The sequence below is a fragment of the Crocodylus porosus genome, unplaced genomic scaffold (assembly GCF_001723895.1).
Source record: "Crocodylus porosus isolate Cpor-Errol unplaced genomic scaffold, CroPor_comp1, whole genome shotgun sequence".
Taxonomy (NCBI): Eukaryota; Metazoa; Chordata; order Crocodylia; family Crocodylidae; genus Crocodylus; species Crocodylus porosus.
Genome location: NW_017728950.1, coordinates 40,891,470 through 40,907,468, shown reverse-complemented (window position 1 = coordinate 40,907,468; position 15,999 = coordinate 40,891,470). Strand labels below are relative to the sequence as shown.

Sequence of the window (15,999 nt, the reverse complement as noted above, 5' to 3'; positions counted from 1 at the left end):
CACTGAAATACGGCATGCTATGTAAAACCAGGTTCTTCACTGGTCCTCTGTAAGCCGTGTTAAACATAGTCTTGGGCATATATTTGTTTGTAATGCTACAAGTGCTGTATCACTCTGCAGCACTACAAAAGTGAGTGGTGTACACATTGTTCAGAGCTCCCTGGCTCGAGTGCATAGTTGCTGAATAGGTGTGTTCCTCTGCTCTGCACCCCCTCCCCCTCCCCACAACAAGTCCCAGGTGAGGACATCTGCTGCTGCACCGATGACCCATCAGTCCCTGCCGGGATATCAGTTGTTTCCAGGACCCCAACAGAATAGCAGCAGCCCTCCCTAATGCTACTCCTACAGAGGCAGCAGCACCCATTCCTGCCACCGCAGTGACGGCACTGGCTTCCCTGAGCAGCAGCAAGCTGCATGACAGCTCACTGTGGTGAGCAGAGCTGTAAGCTTAGTTCAGAACTGGGCTGCAGTGTGGGTCGTCAGGGAATTGGTTGCTTTGCCTCACCCTTCAAAGGGGTAGGGGGAGAGGGAGGAAAAGCAGAGCCTTGTTGGATGCTGAGGGGTCAACAGATCCTCTGTAGCACTACAAGTAACTAGACATATTACATTACATTTTGTGACACTACAAGACCTAGCACTACAGAAGTTCCTGTTTCAAAACAGGAACATTTCTGTGGTGCTGCAGGCCACATACAGCACTGCAAATGTAATCCGTGTCCAAGGCCACAATTTCCAAAATAGCTGCCACCGGACAAATAATACAACTCAATAAACCTGCAGAAAAAGGAATACCCCCAGCCATCCTAGATTTAAAGAACAGGCTACTATGCCAAACCCAATCAAACTGTGGGAAGACAGCCAGCTCCACTTTACTCACAGTTTCCCCAGAAGGAAAGTGGATGGTCTGAGGTCCCTGTTTATTGATGAATTTGTTTAACAAGCGAATGTTGGCAAATGTTCCTCTGGCCATGACATCATCATTACCTCTGCGGGAGCCGTAAGAGTTGAAATCTCTAGGAGTCAAACTTAAAAAAAAAAAAAAAAATCTGTTTTTAAATCAAAGTACCTCCATACTTTAAAGTGATGAAGAGACCTTTTTCAGTTCAAATCCAGCCACGCTTAAATTTGGTTCAACAGCTCTCTCATCAGGCTCTTACAAGAGTCCCATAAACACATTATGTCAGCAGCTCTCGACTATACATTAGTTCTATTTTTAAGATTCTTTTCTAGCCAGCCTGTTCTCATAACCCAGAACCTGCCTAGAACAGCTGTCAAAACAGTTAGTCCTTTACCACACACCACAATGACAACAGGATTACAGTTGACATTTATTAGATTCACAGCCACAAAAGCCAATAGAAACCACTTCAGATTCCCCATTTTATCATCAATAAGTTCCCAGTGAATATGAAACTGCAACAACCGGAGATCCCATAGTTCTGATCATGTATCTAATGCCTTGCACAAAGACGGTCCCTGTCTAGAGTGGTTAGTCTTGGTCAGTGGTGCTCAACCTTTTGGCCTCATGGGCTGTGTACATGGTGCAGCACATGTTCACAGGCCAGATTTGTTTGATTGGTGCTTGGATCAGGCCCTATGCACCAAGATCCCACCTTGTGTTACCTGGATCCAACCTTGTGCAACCTGGATTGGGCCCCGCTTGCCCAGATCTCACCTTGTGCTGCCTAACTGGAGCCCCACGCACCAGATCCTGCCTCACACCCCTGGATCCCATCTTGTACTTCCCAAATCAGGCCCCGCGCACTCGGATCCCACCTTGTGTTGCCCCTGCCTCATGCACTCACTTTAACTCGTGTCCACACTATCTAGCCTGCAGGACTTTCTACAGATCCAAAATTTGGCATCAAGGGAGTGTCAGCACTGCCAATACTCTCCAACCACCAATTTTTTTGACCGATGAGGAGCCCTGCTGGCTGGATGACATGGTGCCATGGGCTGTATCTGGCCCTTGGGCTGGGGGTTGAGCAATTCCTGGTCTAGGTTACTAGGTAAACAAATAGACGGACACAAGGTATCTGTGAGGAAGAATATTTGGAATCCTAATTTATCAAAGGAAGTGTAAGAATCACAGCTGAGCCCCAGCCCAACTATACATGCAAGACTACTTCTCAACCCAGCCTGTAACAGGCATGTGGTACAGAGAGCTGCAGTTTGTACTGGGCTACTGCCAAAGCGTGGTTGAAACATGTTGCATTTATTACACAAGTTGAATGTGAGATTAATTAGATTTTAAACTGACTGACACCACTGGAACAAATTTAGCAAGACATTTGCCTTCAATGACCCATGTTATCTCAGTCCATTTTATTTACAAAATGATTGGATAAACTGTGACAAAAGCACAGTTAGGGTGTATTTCTGATTTTAAAAGATTTGGACCGTTCTGAGAGAATGGGGGTAGGCAGGGAACAAAATTGCCACATTGCTTGTGAAGCAAAATGGGAAGCCATTCCCTTCTAGGTCATTACAACATTAAGTCAACTCAAGACAAACGAAAAAAATGGGAACTCATTTACAGCAGTATCGCAAAAACAAGAGGTTTTCAACAACATGCTTTGGTGACTGTGCAGCTGCTGCAACTGGCAAGGATTGAAGATCTAGGCAGGAGCTTCTTTGGCTCAGAATGACCCATAAAGGAGAAGTCTTGTACTGCAAAGGAAGTGCATTTGAGACAAAAACAAATCTAGTCTTGCTAAAGTCTAAGAAAGTGTTGCTGCTGCCTTTGATGGAACTGGGACATGACAAGGTTCTCTGGAAGGAGGAAACTTGACTTACCCTCTGCTGGTTAAGTAACGGGCAGCAGGGCTGTTCCTTGCTATATTCCCAGCTGGAGATATGTGGTCAGTTGTTACAGAATCTCCAAGATTTAGCAGGACATAGGCATCTACTATACATTTAGGAGGAGGCGACTCCAAAGTCTAGCAAGCAAAATGCAGAACAACTCATCATAAAAATTTCCCAGGATTTCTTTAGATAATTGTAAAAAGAAGAAGATGAAGAAGTGAAAATGACCAAATATATCTTGCCATACATACATACATACATACATACATACATACATACACACACACTTAGCTGCAAAAGATGGTTTCTTACACACAACATTATTCCTCAGACATGCCCAGTTCTGCACAGCATGGGACATACAGATCTCTGATGACTGATTCTCCCTGTTCATATACTTGCTGTTCTTTCGCTGTTCATGCAACTGCTGTTAGAAAATACAGAATGCTTCCTAATTTCTGTACCTGGATAGTCAAATGTATTAATATCTAAAAAAGACTGAGCTAAGTGCCTACCTCATCTCAGAGCAGTAAATTTTTTAAATAGCATGCTGTTTACTTCTCTACTTTTCTTTTCTTTGTTTTTTGGGGGGTTTTTTGCAAGATGGAATTTCCAAAACACAAGTCATTTAGGTTGCTTTGGAAAGTCCTTACCAAAAATTTAAAGAAGTAAATAAAATAAAAAGGAAAGACCTAAGAGTGAAAGACTAAGCACATGGGTATAAGTCACAAGCATGTTGCTATGTTACAAAAGCAGAATTACACCAAACATGCACAGACTAAAACCCTGAATGCACATTCAATGTCATTATTCAGAGAAGTGAACAGAAAATTCTTTGGAAGGAAAAAAATAAACCCTGTACTTACCAGGTTTTCAAAGAAAGGGGGAGACTTTATATATGTAGACTTGGGATTCCAAGTATATAATTTATCTGATGGGGCTTCTAAGGCATTCCAGGATTCATTTACTGTCTGAAAAAGAGAAATCCCCATCCAATTACGTCTTTGGGCAAAACTTTTCTAAGTGAAACTTACATTAAGGTAGGAAAGCCTTCAACATATCAAGTCAAACAGCATATTGCACTAGAGATTAACTCACCTCTATTTTCTTGTAGACTTCCTTGAACATCCCAGGAATAACATACTGACGTTCAACAGCCTGGATCTCATCTCTTGTTGGCCAAATGTCTCTTAAAAAAATCATCTTCCCTTCTGCGTTTACTCCTGCAGGAAACCATGCATATGTTCCATTAAAAAATAGTTTGGTCAATATTTCCACATATATTCCCACTTCTCTATAATCTACTCACAGGAGCTCTGCTAGGCTATATGAAGGTTGATGTGGAACAGGTGCTCACACACTCCAGTGTGAAAAGAAACAGGGTGTACTCCCAACTAATATCTGTCAGTAGATGCTGCCATGCAGAGCTAGTACCTTCCGGCTCTGAACCATCATCTTGAACCATCAAGACCCTAGTAGTTAATAAACCCAAGAAGAAACTTCCACAAGTTTAGAAGGTGCTGGTATTTGGGCTTCTCTCTCATGTGCCTAGTAGCCACTATAGGTACAGGCTTTGCATCCTAATAGCAATTCACTGGCCTCTTCAGTGACCCATGCTGAAGAGGTGCTTGCTCTGGACTCGGACAATAAGAATCTTAACATCAATTGATTTCACTTAGGAAGGGAAGGGAGGAAAGAATCCCAGTGTCTTCTTACCTAAAGGCTCTTTTTCAAAGTCAATCCTTATGGTCCCTGCAATAGCATAAGCTATCACCAGTGGTGGTGAGGCTAGGTAATTGGCACGTGTGTTGGGATGGACACGACCCTCGAAATTCCTGTTTCCAGACAACACACCCACAGCTACGAGGTCTCCCTGCAAAACGGGAAAGAAAACATCAAAACAACAATCTAAGAGGCTTGGCAGGTGTATGTATGCATTTGGTATCAGAGTGATCATTTACATTCACATCACTTTTCTTTCCAAAGGATCCCTAAAGTAGCTTCCACAGAGAAATGGAAGCATGGAACAGTTACTGACCCGCTATTGGGAAGCTGACTAGGGAACAAGATAGCTAGCTAGCAGAACAACATAACTTAGGACAACACGTAGCAGAGACATAGTTAAATGGCCTGAGGAAGGCTGAAAGGTGGGATATGGCTTGGAGAGCGGGCAAGCGGGACTGCTCTTCCAAAAACAACCAGGTATCTTCTATGATGACATGTCCTCTGGACCTCTTCCTTATTTCTCATCTAGAACAGGGGTAGGAAACCTATGAACCATGGGCTGGATCTGGCCTGGAGTGATCTGATCCAGCCCATGGAGGTGGGGCATCAGCAGCAGGAAACTTTGGCTGCAGATATCTCCCCATGTCACTGCAGGAAAAAGTGTCAGTAGCAGGTGAGTCCTAGCAACCTGTCTCTGACAAACTGGGACATGCCAGCTTGCAGCCTAAAGGAAGGTTGCTGATCACTAATCTAAGTGGTAGTATAGCTACCACCCTAGAGGAAAGATGAAGATCAGAGGGAATCACAAGGACCATCTTTTCCCATGACACATTCTTCTGAAGGACAAACCAGATGATCAAAAATAGTCCTTTGTGACCTTAATATCTGCAATCTTCTTGAAGCACCTTGGTCTTCCTTGAAAGCTTCCAAATATTGAACTATCCCAAAAACATTTTGCACACAGAGATATGGCTACAAGCCAATCTCAATGCTGGTTACAGAAAACTGTCAAATCAATCACTATATGTTAGTTGAATAGCAGGTGCAAATATTGCTTTGGAGGTGCCTAACTTCACCCTATATAAATTGAGTTCTGCAGGTCTTCAATAAAACCATGTGTATTAGTGGCCTGACACCGTTTGCTGCTCAGGAGTAAGGAACAAGAAATATATTCTGACAAAAAAAAAAAAAAAAAATCATTGCTAAAATTTCCTTAAGTCAAGGAATTTTCAACCTCCTACCTGACCCAAGATCTCTACAGGGCATGAGAGCTTCCAGGCTCTCTCCAAATGAAAACCAAGTTTTGAAAAGTGGAGTGAATAATGATTTTGGGGGACCCAAGTGAAATAAATGAATCGACTCTGGGGAAGAAAAAAAAAAAACTCTGCTGTTACATGCTGCGAAAGATTTGATTGCAGCTGCCTACCTGAGTGATGGCTTCAACAACAGGCTCTGGTAGAGGTCCACTGTTCCCAATGCAGGTCATACACCCATAACCCACAACCTCAAACCTACAGGTAGTGTTAAACATATTAGGCAATCATTAAACATAGCAGTTGATATCAATCACTGCACGGTAAAGCATATTATATGATAATGAAGCTATGCCTATTTTGAGATGTGTTATGTTGCAGACAAAAATGAACTGTGTTGCAAAAATGGTTTGTTTTATTACTAATACCATAAAAGAAAAAAAAATCCAAACTTTGCACATTTTTTAAATTGCATGCACATGTGCCCCCAGTTGACATGCACAAAGAGATATATGTACATAATTATGCATAAAGCTACACACTAGCACACACAATTGTGAATACTAGGCACCTATTTTTTCAACACTGAATAGGGAATGATGCCTTGCCTGTTGGTATCGAACAAGGACTTCTAGTACAGGAGTTTATGCACAATGCTATTTTAAAACAATTACATTTACGAAACAAGGCATTCCATTACTTCAAGACATCAAATCTTTGACAAAAGAATGAAAAAGAAAAGCCAGCTGTCAAAAAGGATAGGTGCTTAGCTGGTATAAGAGTCACCTGACTTAATGGTGTTACATCAGCTTAAGTAAGTCTGGGCCCTCTGGGCTCAACTGCATCTTTCATTACCTTATTACATCACTCGTTTATGCTTAAGAGTCATAAGCCCTGGGACTATAAAATGAAAATCCCTCTTACCCTAGTTGAGAAAGGTAAGGCATTACTCCACTCTCCCTCAGGTAGTAAGTCACTACTCCACTTCCTGGGGACAAGCTAGTTTTAATGTATGGCTTGACAGTCAGACCAGCATTGACAGCTTTCTTCGCTAGCAATCCTGGAAAACACAAAGGACATCCATAATTATTCTTAAAAATGGCACCCTCCAGGAAAGAAAGAAACAGGGCTGGCAGCATGAACAGCTTAACTGAAAGATTTTATTTTCCCCACTGGTTGGTCTTCTCATGCCACAATTCAGAAAAAACACATGCATGAGTTCATTGATCTCCACGGAACAAGAGCAACAATAAGTCAATAAGATACGGCTGGCTATATTCGAAGGTACATTTTGAAGCTCGGTTAGAATGAGGACAGACTGCAGATAAAATTTAGGCACCTAGATAATGCCGGAGCTATCTGTATGCATCAAACCAAGTGGCTTACAAACAACAGTGAAAAGGAGCCACGTAACATTCCATATGACAGACTGGTGACCCAGGACTGAACTAACTGCTGGCATTGTATCACAGGCCTCAAATGCAGATGCATTTGCCAACAGGAAATCTAGCCCCTTGGCACAAGCAAGTACTCTTACAACTTGTAGGTTATTTAAGGAGCATTTTGTTGCTATTTTAACAGGCAAACCATTCACAGCAGTATATAACCATGTTTAGGATATGGACCACGTTAACAGAAATGATCCTGACTATCACTGGGTATTTATGTCTTTCAAACAATTTCTCTGAATCCAGGTGAAATCAGTGGTCCTGGTAGTAAAGGACTTTGAAGGCTGCAGCCTTCCATTCATGGATACCACACATGGATACCAAACAGCATGGATACCACGGCAACTATACAGATTTTAAACCACAGTACCCACTGCCATGGTGGCCTGAAGTTCAAAGCACTTAAATAAAAGGTTCAGCTTTCACAGGCACTGAACACACAGTTTCTAGGGAAGTAAACGGGAATTGTAGGTATATAGTCAAACCAGACATTTTTAGGTGACTATACAATGATTAATGAGCCTCACCCAGTTCAAGACCATTGATGTCTGGTGAATTACACATAAAAGACCTTACTTGAATAGAACATGAAAGGCCGCAAAGTTGGATACTCAGAAAAATGTCAGCAAATGCCAGAATTCAGGTAACTTGGGCACCTTAGTTCAGGATCCCTGCATATGTATTATAACACAATTCAGAAATGCATAATGAGGTCCCTGCTGCCACCCCTCCAGAGCATCAAGCCGTACTCAGTTCCCAGAAAGGGTGGTGCAAACTCAATGAGCAGCTATTTGGCATGCCATCTTCTTGTTGCTTAATAGGTAATCCCACATTTTATTTAGTGCATACTAGTCAAACCCCACTTCGAAGGCAGAATTCTAAACTATCCTGCTGGCTTTTCTGTGATGTTGAGCCACCACTGTAATGGAGACATGGATTTATCATCACATCATGCCTTTGTTTGGAAGATGGGGGAGGGAGGGGAGTATTTGCTCCCTCTTTCAAATGGGAACAAAGCATAAAGGGTGCTGGCAGACATGTGGAGATGCTGCTCCAACATGCTGCAATTACCCAGGGCCCATGTAAAGACACCAAAGGAGATCAAGGAGGTCCATTTACTTTAGGTGCCCAATTTGAGACACCTTGCACCAGATTTTTCTAAGTACTTCATACTACATAGTTGTTTGCAAGTTCAAGCTCAGGTTCAAATGACTTAAATGACAGCCACCGAGTGTTCAACACTTTGGCCAATTGAACCCCAAATGAACACAGGGAAGTGTTAGAAAACTTGATTATGGGCAGTTCAATTAGCTCAATAATATAAGCAATTGTCTGGCATTGTAACAAATCAGAAAGGGGGAAAAAGCCCCCACTTAAAAGCTAAGTCACGTGCAAATGGCAAAAGGAGTTTAGCTATATTCTGCCCAATCCTGCAAGATAGTTAAAACTTCCTCTCAAAATCAAGCATGCTTGCTCTGCATATATCAAATTCAGGGTCACCTTCGATTCGAGTACACATGGTAATATTGGCCCTTACTTGCACCTACATCAATACTCAACACCTTGAAGTGTAGAACAAGTAATAATTAAGTTTATTTGCATTACAAGCTAGACAGAATGAGAAAAGGCAAATTAAACTGTTAGCTAGAATTGGCAGGTAGAAACCTAAGTATTTTCCAGGATTCCTTTTTCTAACCTTAGACAGTAAATTCAGTGAGACTCCACTGACAACAGAAAGATCCATTTGACCTCATTTGTTAAGATGCAGAACTGAAGTCACAGAAATACTTCTACAAGTAAAAGAATCACACACTTACCAGCTCCTAGCATAACTGAGGGGTTACTCGTATTAGTACAGCTGGTAATGGCTGCAATGACTACTGAACCATGGGTAATCTCAAAATCGGAGCCTTCATAAACAAACTTCACCCGGTCACTGTGATGTTTAGGGGCAATCTGGAATCCTTTGAATCCTTGCTAAAAAGGAAAGATCAAAGCCAAAAGAACACAGTTAGCCCAAATGTGTAAGTTGAGGTGTTGCAATAAACAGTCATTGGCAGGCCTTTTCAGTGTCAAGTGATGAGTATACTGCAGTTCTTCCAATACATACACAGTCAAACATCAGCTCACGTTCTAAGTTCTTGGGGTCCCTAGGTTAGTCCTCGGTGACTCAACTAAGCTGGTTTGTTCTGCTGGGATTACTACTACCCTATCACCCCTAAATGATGAGAAAGAAAGGTGAGGTATTTTGCACAAGAGGACTGCACAAATTCAAGTTCTGAGTTCTGCAGTTTCTCCTGGAACCCAGATCAAACTGTACTCCAGTGCCTGCTGGGAAATAGGTAACCATCTATCATAATGCTCTCAGACATTCTGGCCATTATGTCCAAAATATAAGAACACCGTATGGTCACAAGTTCATGGTGAGAGATGGCATAGTAGTCTAACAACTGATAGTTTGAAACAAAAAATGAAGAGTGTCAGGTCTCAAAATTTGGCTATGATAAGAGGCTTGAAAAAATACAGGAAACATCAAATTAGTTGGATTTGAAAAATGTAAGACAACAATTCATGGCTATTACTCAAAATGTACATATACATTTTAAATTCTTCATATGAATTCACTTTTAAAAGGAAATGAGACCAATTTGCAAAAGTTCAGATCTGGTTTCAAATCCAAAGTTTAAGGATGTTTGGGTTTTAGCAGTTAGATTAGAACCCAAGTCTAGTTTTTATTCATTGGTGCTTTTCATTGGATGGAGCACAAAGACCCCTTAAGTGTTTTTGATTTTGCTTTTCTTAAAAATAAGGCACCTCTAGAAAACTGTAGGAAGTCCTAGTGATGACAGCTCATGTAAACATATCCACACTAGTCAGTCTGGATACTGCTAGCTGTGTACTTATGGCAGCATGGGATATGAAGCCAAACTGGATAAACTGGAACAACATTTGACAAGCTACATCTCAGGCTGAGCCCTACACTGCTGCAGCAATACAGTTACTTTACATATTGCTAATTTAAATTTTGCTCAGGTATTTCTATAAAGGATGGATTATAGATGCGCCCTTTCATTAGTCTACAATTAGTACAAGGGAGTTACTACTTCAATACAGCAGTGGTTCCCTAATAAGCCACCTATAGTCCACGACCTACAATTTGAGAACCATTACTTCTCAACTACTTATTCAATACGATTGTTTCCTAACCTACAAGTGAAAGTGCAGGAAATGTTCTTTCACACAAAATAATTTGTCCCTTGTAGTGAATCGACCAACACATCATGTCAGTTAAATAGCAGACAGCTTCTGAAAAAAATAGACATTCCAGTTTGTGGGGCAAAGCACACTTGCCTTGGCTCCCAGGCAAGTCTCAAAGTCCGTCTTCATGTCTGACACGGATACTTTGTCCTGAGGTCGTTTGGGTCCACTACAGCAAGGCACGACAGTATGGAGATCCAGCTCTACAACCTGGACAACAGGGGGAACAAAGAATCTCTCACCAAAGCGCTAACATGAAGCAAAACAAAGGAAGAAACATTACTCTAAAGGACGTGTATACATTGAAGAATTGGGGCAAAGCATATCAATAGGTTCATAATAGTGATATAGCTGGGGATGGTCCTTCATAAACAAACTTCACCCGGTCACTGTGATGTTTAGGGGCAATCTGGAATCCTTTGTTTATGAAGGTACATAATAGTGATATAGTTGGAGATGGTCCTGCTTCGAGCAGGGGGTTACACTAGATGAGTTCTAACTTTAATTTTCTATCATTCTATCAACAGCTACCATTGACTTCTGAGGGGCTATTTAGTTTCTTACAAGTTTTAGTGTTCACACCACCCAAAGGAAGTGTTAAAGGGCAATTTTTCTCACAGCCATGTGAGATGAGTTACAAGTTCCAATATTGTTGGCTCCCAGGTAAAAAGGAGCCTAAAATGGCTTTGGCAATTTTGAGAATTTTGCCCCTCCATCTTGTCTTCAGAAGTTAACACACATCCTACTGCTAACATTGGGAAATACAACACAAACATACTATACAGTACACAGGCAAACAATCTGTGATTCACCACTCATTAACGGCATTAGGTTTAGGTAATCTTCTCTCATTACAAAATTTGAGAGACTGTCAAACCCAATTTAGCTCTGTTTCCACCTCCAACCCCCATGTTTCCCAATTATAAGGGCTGGTTCTTTCCTTCTTTAAATCCATAAAACCCTGGCTAATAAGTTCTCTCACAGTAAAGAAGTGACAAGTCTTGCTTTAGCAATGCCAACGAGGGGCTGTTGTTTTTTTATTGAGGTTTCTGTACACAAACCAAGACCTTTCAGTTCCCCATGCTTCTTGAATGATACAGCTTGTATTGTTTAGTGTCATAAAGCCAGCTTCTTAAAAGCGCAGTACTGGCATGGATAACTAACCATGCTACAAAAAGATGCAACTGGGGATGAAACTACAAAGAAAGTTAGTATGGAAAGTTAAAAAGTCAGGCTATATTTTTTCCTTGCATCTTTTGAAATCCACCTTTACAAGATCAAATAGAAATTAACAAAAGTAAATAATATTGAAGGGAAAGGGTGAATTGGAGGAATAAAAGGGAGACTAGAGACTAAATGCTGATCAGTCTACTAACCTGAGTGAAATCTGGATCTTGAGATGATCTATTGAAGTCTCTAAACATTCCCACCGCTTCAAGGTATTTCTTTATATGCTTAACTTTTTCTTCATCACGGCCTAAAGTGAAAGATATTATAAAATAAAAGGAAAAAAAAACAGTCAAACCAAAGAAATGCAGCAAGATTTTAAATAGGCAGAACAAGGCGTTTCGTAGGAAGGTTTTATTAGCAACAGCTTAACATACACCTAGTTGCTGTTTTACTAAAAAGCAGGAAGAGAGAATCTGCTAGATCACCGATTATCCCAAACCTGGGTAGTTTATTTACACCCCAAAGTTTGAGTCGAGCTCTCAAAGATTTTTCAGCAGAAAATCTCTTACGCCAGAGTCCTTACAAGCATGATTCATCTCACCAGCTGCCCAGTACCTGAGGCAAAGAATTGCATTTTTATAACATATCAAATAGTCCCTGTGCAGACCTAAGAGGTTTATAAAAGTGCTAGCACCAAAATGCATGCTGTTGTGGTTCCAGTTTCAGCCCCTTTCTTACCCATGGTGAGCAAAAGAAATTATTTTCAAGTCAACAGAATTATACCAGCAAACTACATCTCCAAGTCTCAGCACCAGGTGTTAAAGTTAAAGCTTCCTCTCACAATCAAGCACACCTGCTCTGCATATATCAAATTCAGGGTCATCTTCGATTTGAGTACATATGGTAATATTGGCCCTTACTTGCACCTACATTAATACTTAACACCTTGAAGTGTAGAATGAGTAATAATGAAGTTGATTTGCACTACAAGCTAGACAGAATGAGAAAAGGCAAGTTAAACTGTTAGCTAGAATTGCCAGGTAGAAACCTAAGTATTTTCCAGGATTCCTTTTTCTAACCTTAGACAGTAAATTCAGTGAGACTCCACTGACAACAGAAAGATCCATTTGGCCTCATTTGTTAAGATGCAGAACTGAAGTCACAGAAATACTTCCACAAGCAAAAGAATCACACACTTAACAGCTCCTAGCATAACTGAGGGGTTACTCGTATTAGTACAGCTGGTAATGGCTGCAATGACTACTGAACCATGGGTAATCTCAAAATGAGAGCCTTTATAAACAAACTTCACCCGATCACTGTGATGTTTAGGGGCAATCTAGAATCTTTTGAATCCTTGCTAAAAAGGAAAGGTTCAACTTGGCTGCTCTTAATACTCACCCGTTTGGATCAGGTACCTGATGCTAACTTCATCTACTGGAAAGAAAGCAGCAGTTGCTCCATACTCTGGACACATGTTGGCAATGGTGGCTCGATCTGCAATGGACAGCTGGGCTACACCGGGCCCAAAAAACTCCACAAATTTACCCACAACGCCAACCTGGCGAAGGTGCTGTAATAACATTAACAAAATTGTTCAGCATCATGTCTGGTATTTAGTTTTTATAAGCCACAGAGCTAAGGTACAAGGTACTGCTCTACACTAGTAAGCCAGATTCTTTAACATGAAGACAACAGACCAGAGCACCAAAAACCTTTACATCTCATTATTGGGGCCAAATATGAAGGAAAATGTTAACACTCCTCTAGTAAAATAGGGGAATTGCCATTCTGGACCTCATTTTCCTCTTAGTTACACTAGATTTAATGTTGGTAGAAACTGCACTGGAATTAGTCCTAAATTACTCCAGCATAAGTGAAAAGAAAATGAAGACCAGCATCCTTCACTTTACAAAATGCAGTTATCACCAAATGTCTCTGACAAAATTCTTAGATACAGTCTAGTTCCCTTAACTTCTTCAAAAACAGAGACCCCATGTGCCACACAACTTCTATGGAAAGCAAACATAAAAGAATGACAGTTGCTATACTGATTGACTGTGACAGAAATAAAAGTAATTGGAGACAGCCCCTGTGCATAAATCAGCTGCCCGGGGAAGAATAAGTGCCACCAATTGCAAGATTTTTTGCTCCATGGACACATGAACATTTGAAATCAGATAAAGATGGATGACATTTGGATGAACTCGGACAAAAGAGGGTAAAAATGTCAGATTTCCTAATCCTGCTTAGCATTTGGCTTTGGTGCCCCATGATGAGGTTCTGTACTAGATTTCTGAATTCCAGCTCAATGGAATCAGACCAACTGACACTTAAATACTGTCACTAGCAGCGGTGCAAGGACTAAAAACCATCATGCTTATGCAATATGGGAGTGATAAAGTTGTAAACCGAACCTTAACTTCAGTATTTTCTGACTTGCTTTCACATTCACAATCCTAAATGCTAACCTACTTTATTAGTGGGGTTTTGAGTTATATTGTGTTTAAAGATGGACATCATTAAAACCCTCACTGTTACTCATTTATCTTTTTCCATCACCCTAGTTCCCTCTCAACCTGTTTTACATCTTGGATCGAGATTATAATTGGCTCAAAGAATGGCTCACTAAGGATATTAAAGCCAACAGGGGGCAAGCAGGATTGGACGTTGACTCCACTGCCGGTGGTGCAATGCATTAGTAGGCAAGAGCAGATAAAGAGTTTGTGTAACTCAGGACCTTCACTGGATCTCAGGGAATTAAATCAATGTCACATTCTCACAGAGGGGGCTCTAAGGCCACTCTTAACATTAAGACAATGCATGCAAACACAAATGCCTGTGTTGCACTTTAGGATGTTACAAGAAATCTTCCTAAGCAGTGTCAAAAGTGGTACAGGTATTTACCTTGGTAACTGTGAGCACTATGTCAGTGGATGTTACGAGAGGTTGAGGATTTCCTTTTAGCTTGTAACCGATCACTTCAGGAAGCACCATGCTGATTGGCTGACCCAGCATCACAGCTTCTGCCTCAATGCCACCAACTCCTGAATCCAAAGACATTGCATGGTCAAAGGTTTAAAAAGAAAATAAATCTACTGAAATAATGTGGTTGCAAATGAAGTTAAAATGCAAGAAGTCAGCAGATAACAAGGTTGAGCTAGAAGACACTTATCAGACTGCTCCAGTTTGTTTTGCACGCCATTTAAACCTCTGTTTATAAAATACGGTCTCTGTTTATAAAAAAGGATTCATACCATCTCAAAACTGAACTGCATTTAAATGCAATTGCATTATGCTGCTGCTTGATCTGCCTACACAAGGATGAGTTGAGTTCAGCACTATTAGCTAATCATGAGTGAACCCTGGACCCAGAAGATTTTTCCTCTGGCCTACACGTAACACCACTGAGGGCAACTTGTCCTAGTCTACACAGACCAGTCAGCAGCCTGTCAGGCAACACAAGTTTGTTTAAACACTGTGTAACCATTTCCTTGAAGTAGAGGCTATCATGACACAGTTCATCTTCCAAAAAAAATTATTTGTACTGCAACATCACCTACAAGGCAGTTGTGGCTAAGGACCCCCATTGTGCAAGTTGCTCTATAAATAAATGAACATTTTTCTTGTTCCAAACAGCTTGCCATGCAAGTAAGAAAGAGGGTCTGATACAGTGCTTTATAACCAAGCTAGCAGAAATTCCTACAAAACTATAAGAAAGCAACATCTATAAAATACCAAGACTGTAGCACTAGGTAATGTGGGCAAGAAAACTTTACTAGTATGTTTGTGAACAGTTACATCATTGTAAAAATCTTTGGGGAAAGAAAATTTGTTCAGCATGCATACAGTGCTAAGCACAATTTGATCCTGGAAAAAGTAGGGATTCTATTGCAATACAAATTATTAGAGTTATTGGAGTATTTCTTAGGCATTCTCTATATTAATTACATCATGACTTCAAATATTTTGGTTACATTTATATATTTGTGCTGCCAACATTGCAAAGCAGCTGTTGTCTGCCACTGCATGTACACATTTCTATCTGTTCCTTTGACAAGCATTATCTAAGCACAGAACATCAGTTTTAGAGCACCAATCAAGCCCAGACATCTTGTACTTCACACCCTCTCATTAATGTTGGCTTAGAACCAGAAGCTCCAATCCAGCATTGCATTTATAGTTATCATCACTGGGCAAAACCTTAACAGCAGTTAAGTGACAGAAGCGCAATCTGTCTTTCAAAAAGGTACTGGCTCCCAAGAGTGGAAGCCACCTCTGAAACTGAAAATTGGGTTTTTAATATCATTTAGGTGCTTTTTTTTTGTTTGTTTGTTTTT

General features: G+C 40.8%; 1 protein-coding gene and 1 long non-coding RNA gene across 2 annotated transcripts in view; one reads left to right on the top strand and one right to left on the bottom strand.

Annotated features, from left to right (window-relative positions):
* The window catches only part of ACO1 (aconitase 1), a 31,277-nt gene that overhangs the window by 6,234 nt on the left and 9,044 nt on the right, over window positions 1-15,999 (bottom strand). Inside the window, exons 6-17 of the mRNA XM_019555083.1 lie at window positions 14,567-14,706; window positions 13,061-13,232; window positions 11,866-11,966; window positions 10,583-10,699; window positions 9,049-9,208; window positions 6,708-6,843; window positions 5,957-6,041; window positions 4,522-4,678; window positions 3,904-4,028; window positions 3,672-3,776; window positions 2,797-2,939; window positions 878-1,025 (exon numbers count right to left, since the gene is read on the bottom strand). Coding sequence (XP_019410628.1) covers window positions 878-1,025; window positions 2,797-2,939; window positions 3,672-3,776; window positions 3,904-4,028; window positions 4,522-4,678; window positions 5,957-6,041; window positions 6,708-6,843; window positions 9,049-9,208; window positions 10,583-10,699; window positions 11,866-11,966; window positions 13,061-13,232; window positions 14,567-14,706 — 1,589 coding nt within the window. The remainder of the gene's footprint in view (window positions 1-877; window positions 1,026-2,796; window positions 2,940-3,671; window positions 3,777-3,903; window positions 4,029-4,521; window positions 4,679-5,956; window positions 6,042-6,707; window positions 6,844-9,048; window positions 9,209-10,582; window positions 10,700-11,865; window positions 11,967-13,060; window positions 13,233-14,566; window positions 14,707-15,999) is intronic.
* On the top strand, window positions 6,850-12,817 carry LOC109323489. The gene is made up of 3 exons (XR_002104681.1): window positions 6,850-8,671; window positions 11,217-11,218; window positions 12,490-12,817. It is a non-coding gene; the product is annotated as an uncharacterized LOC109323489 (long non-coding RNA).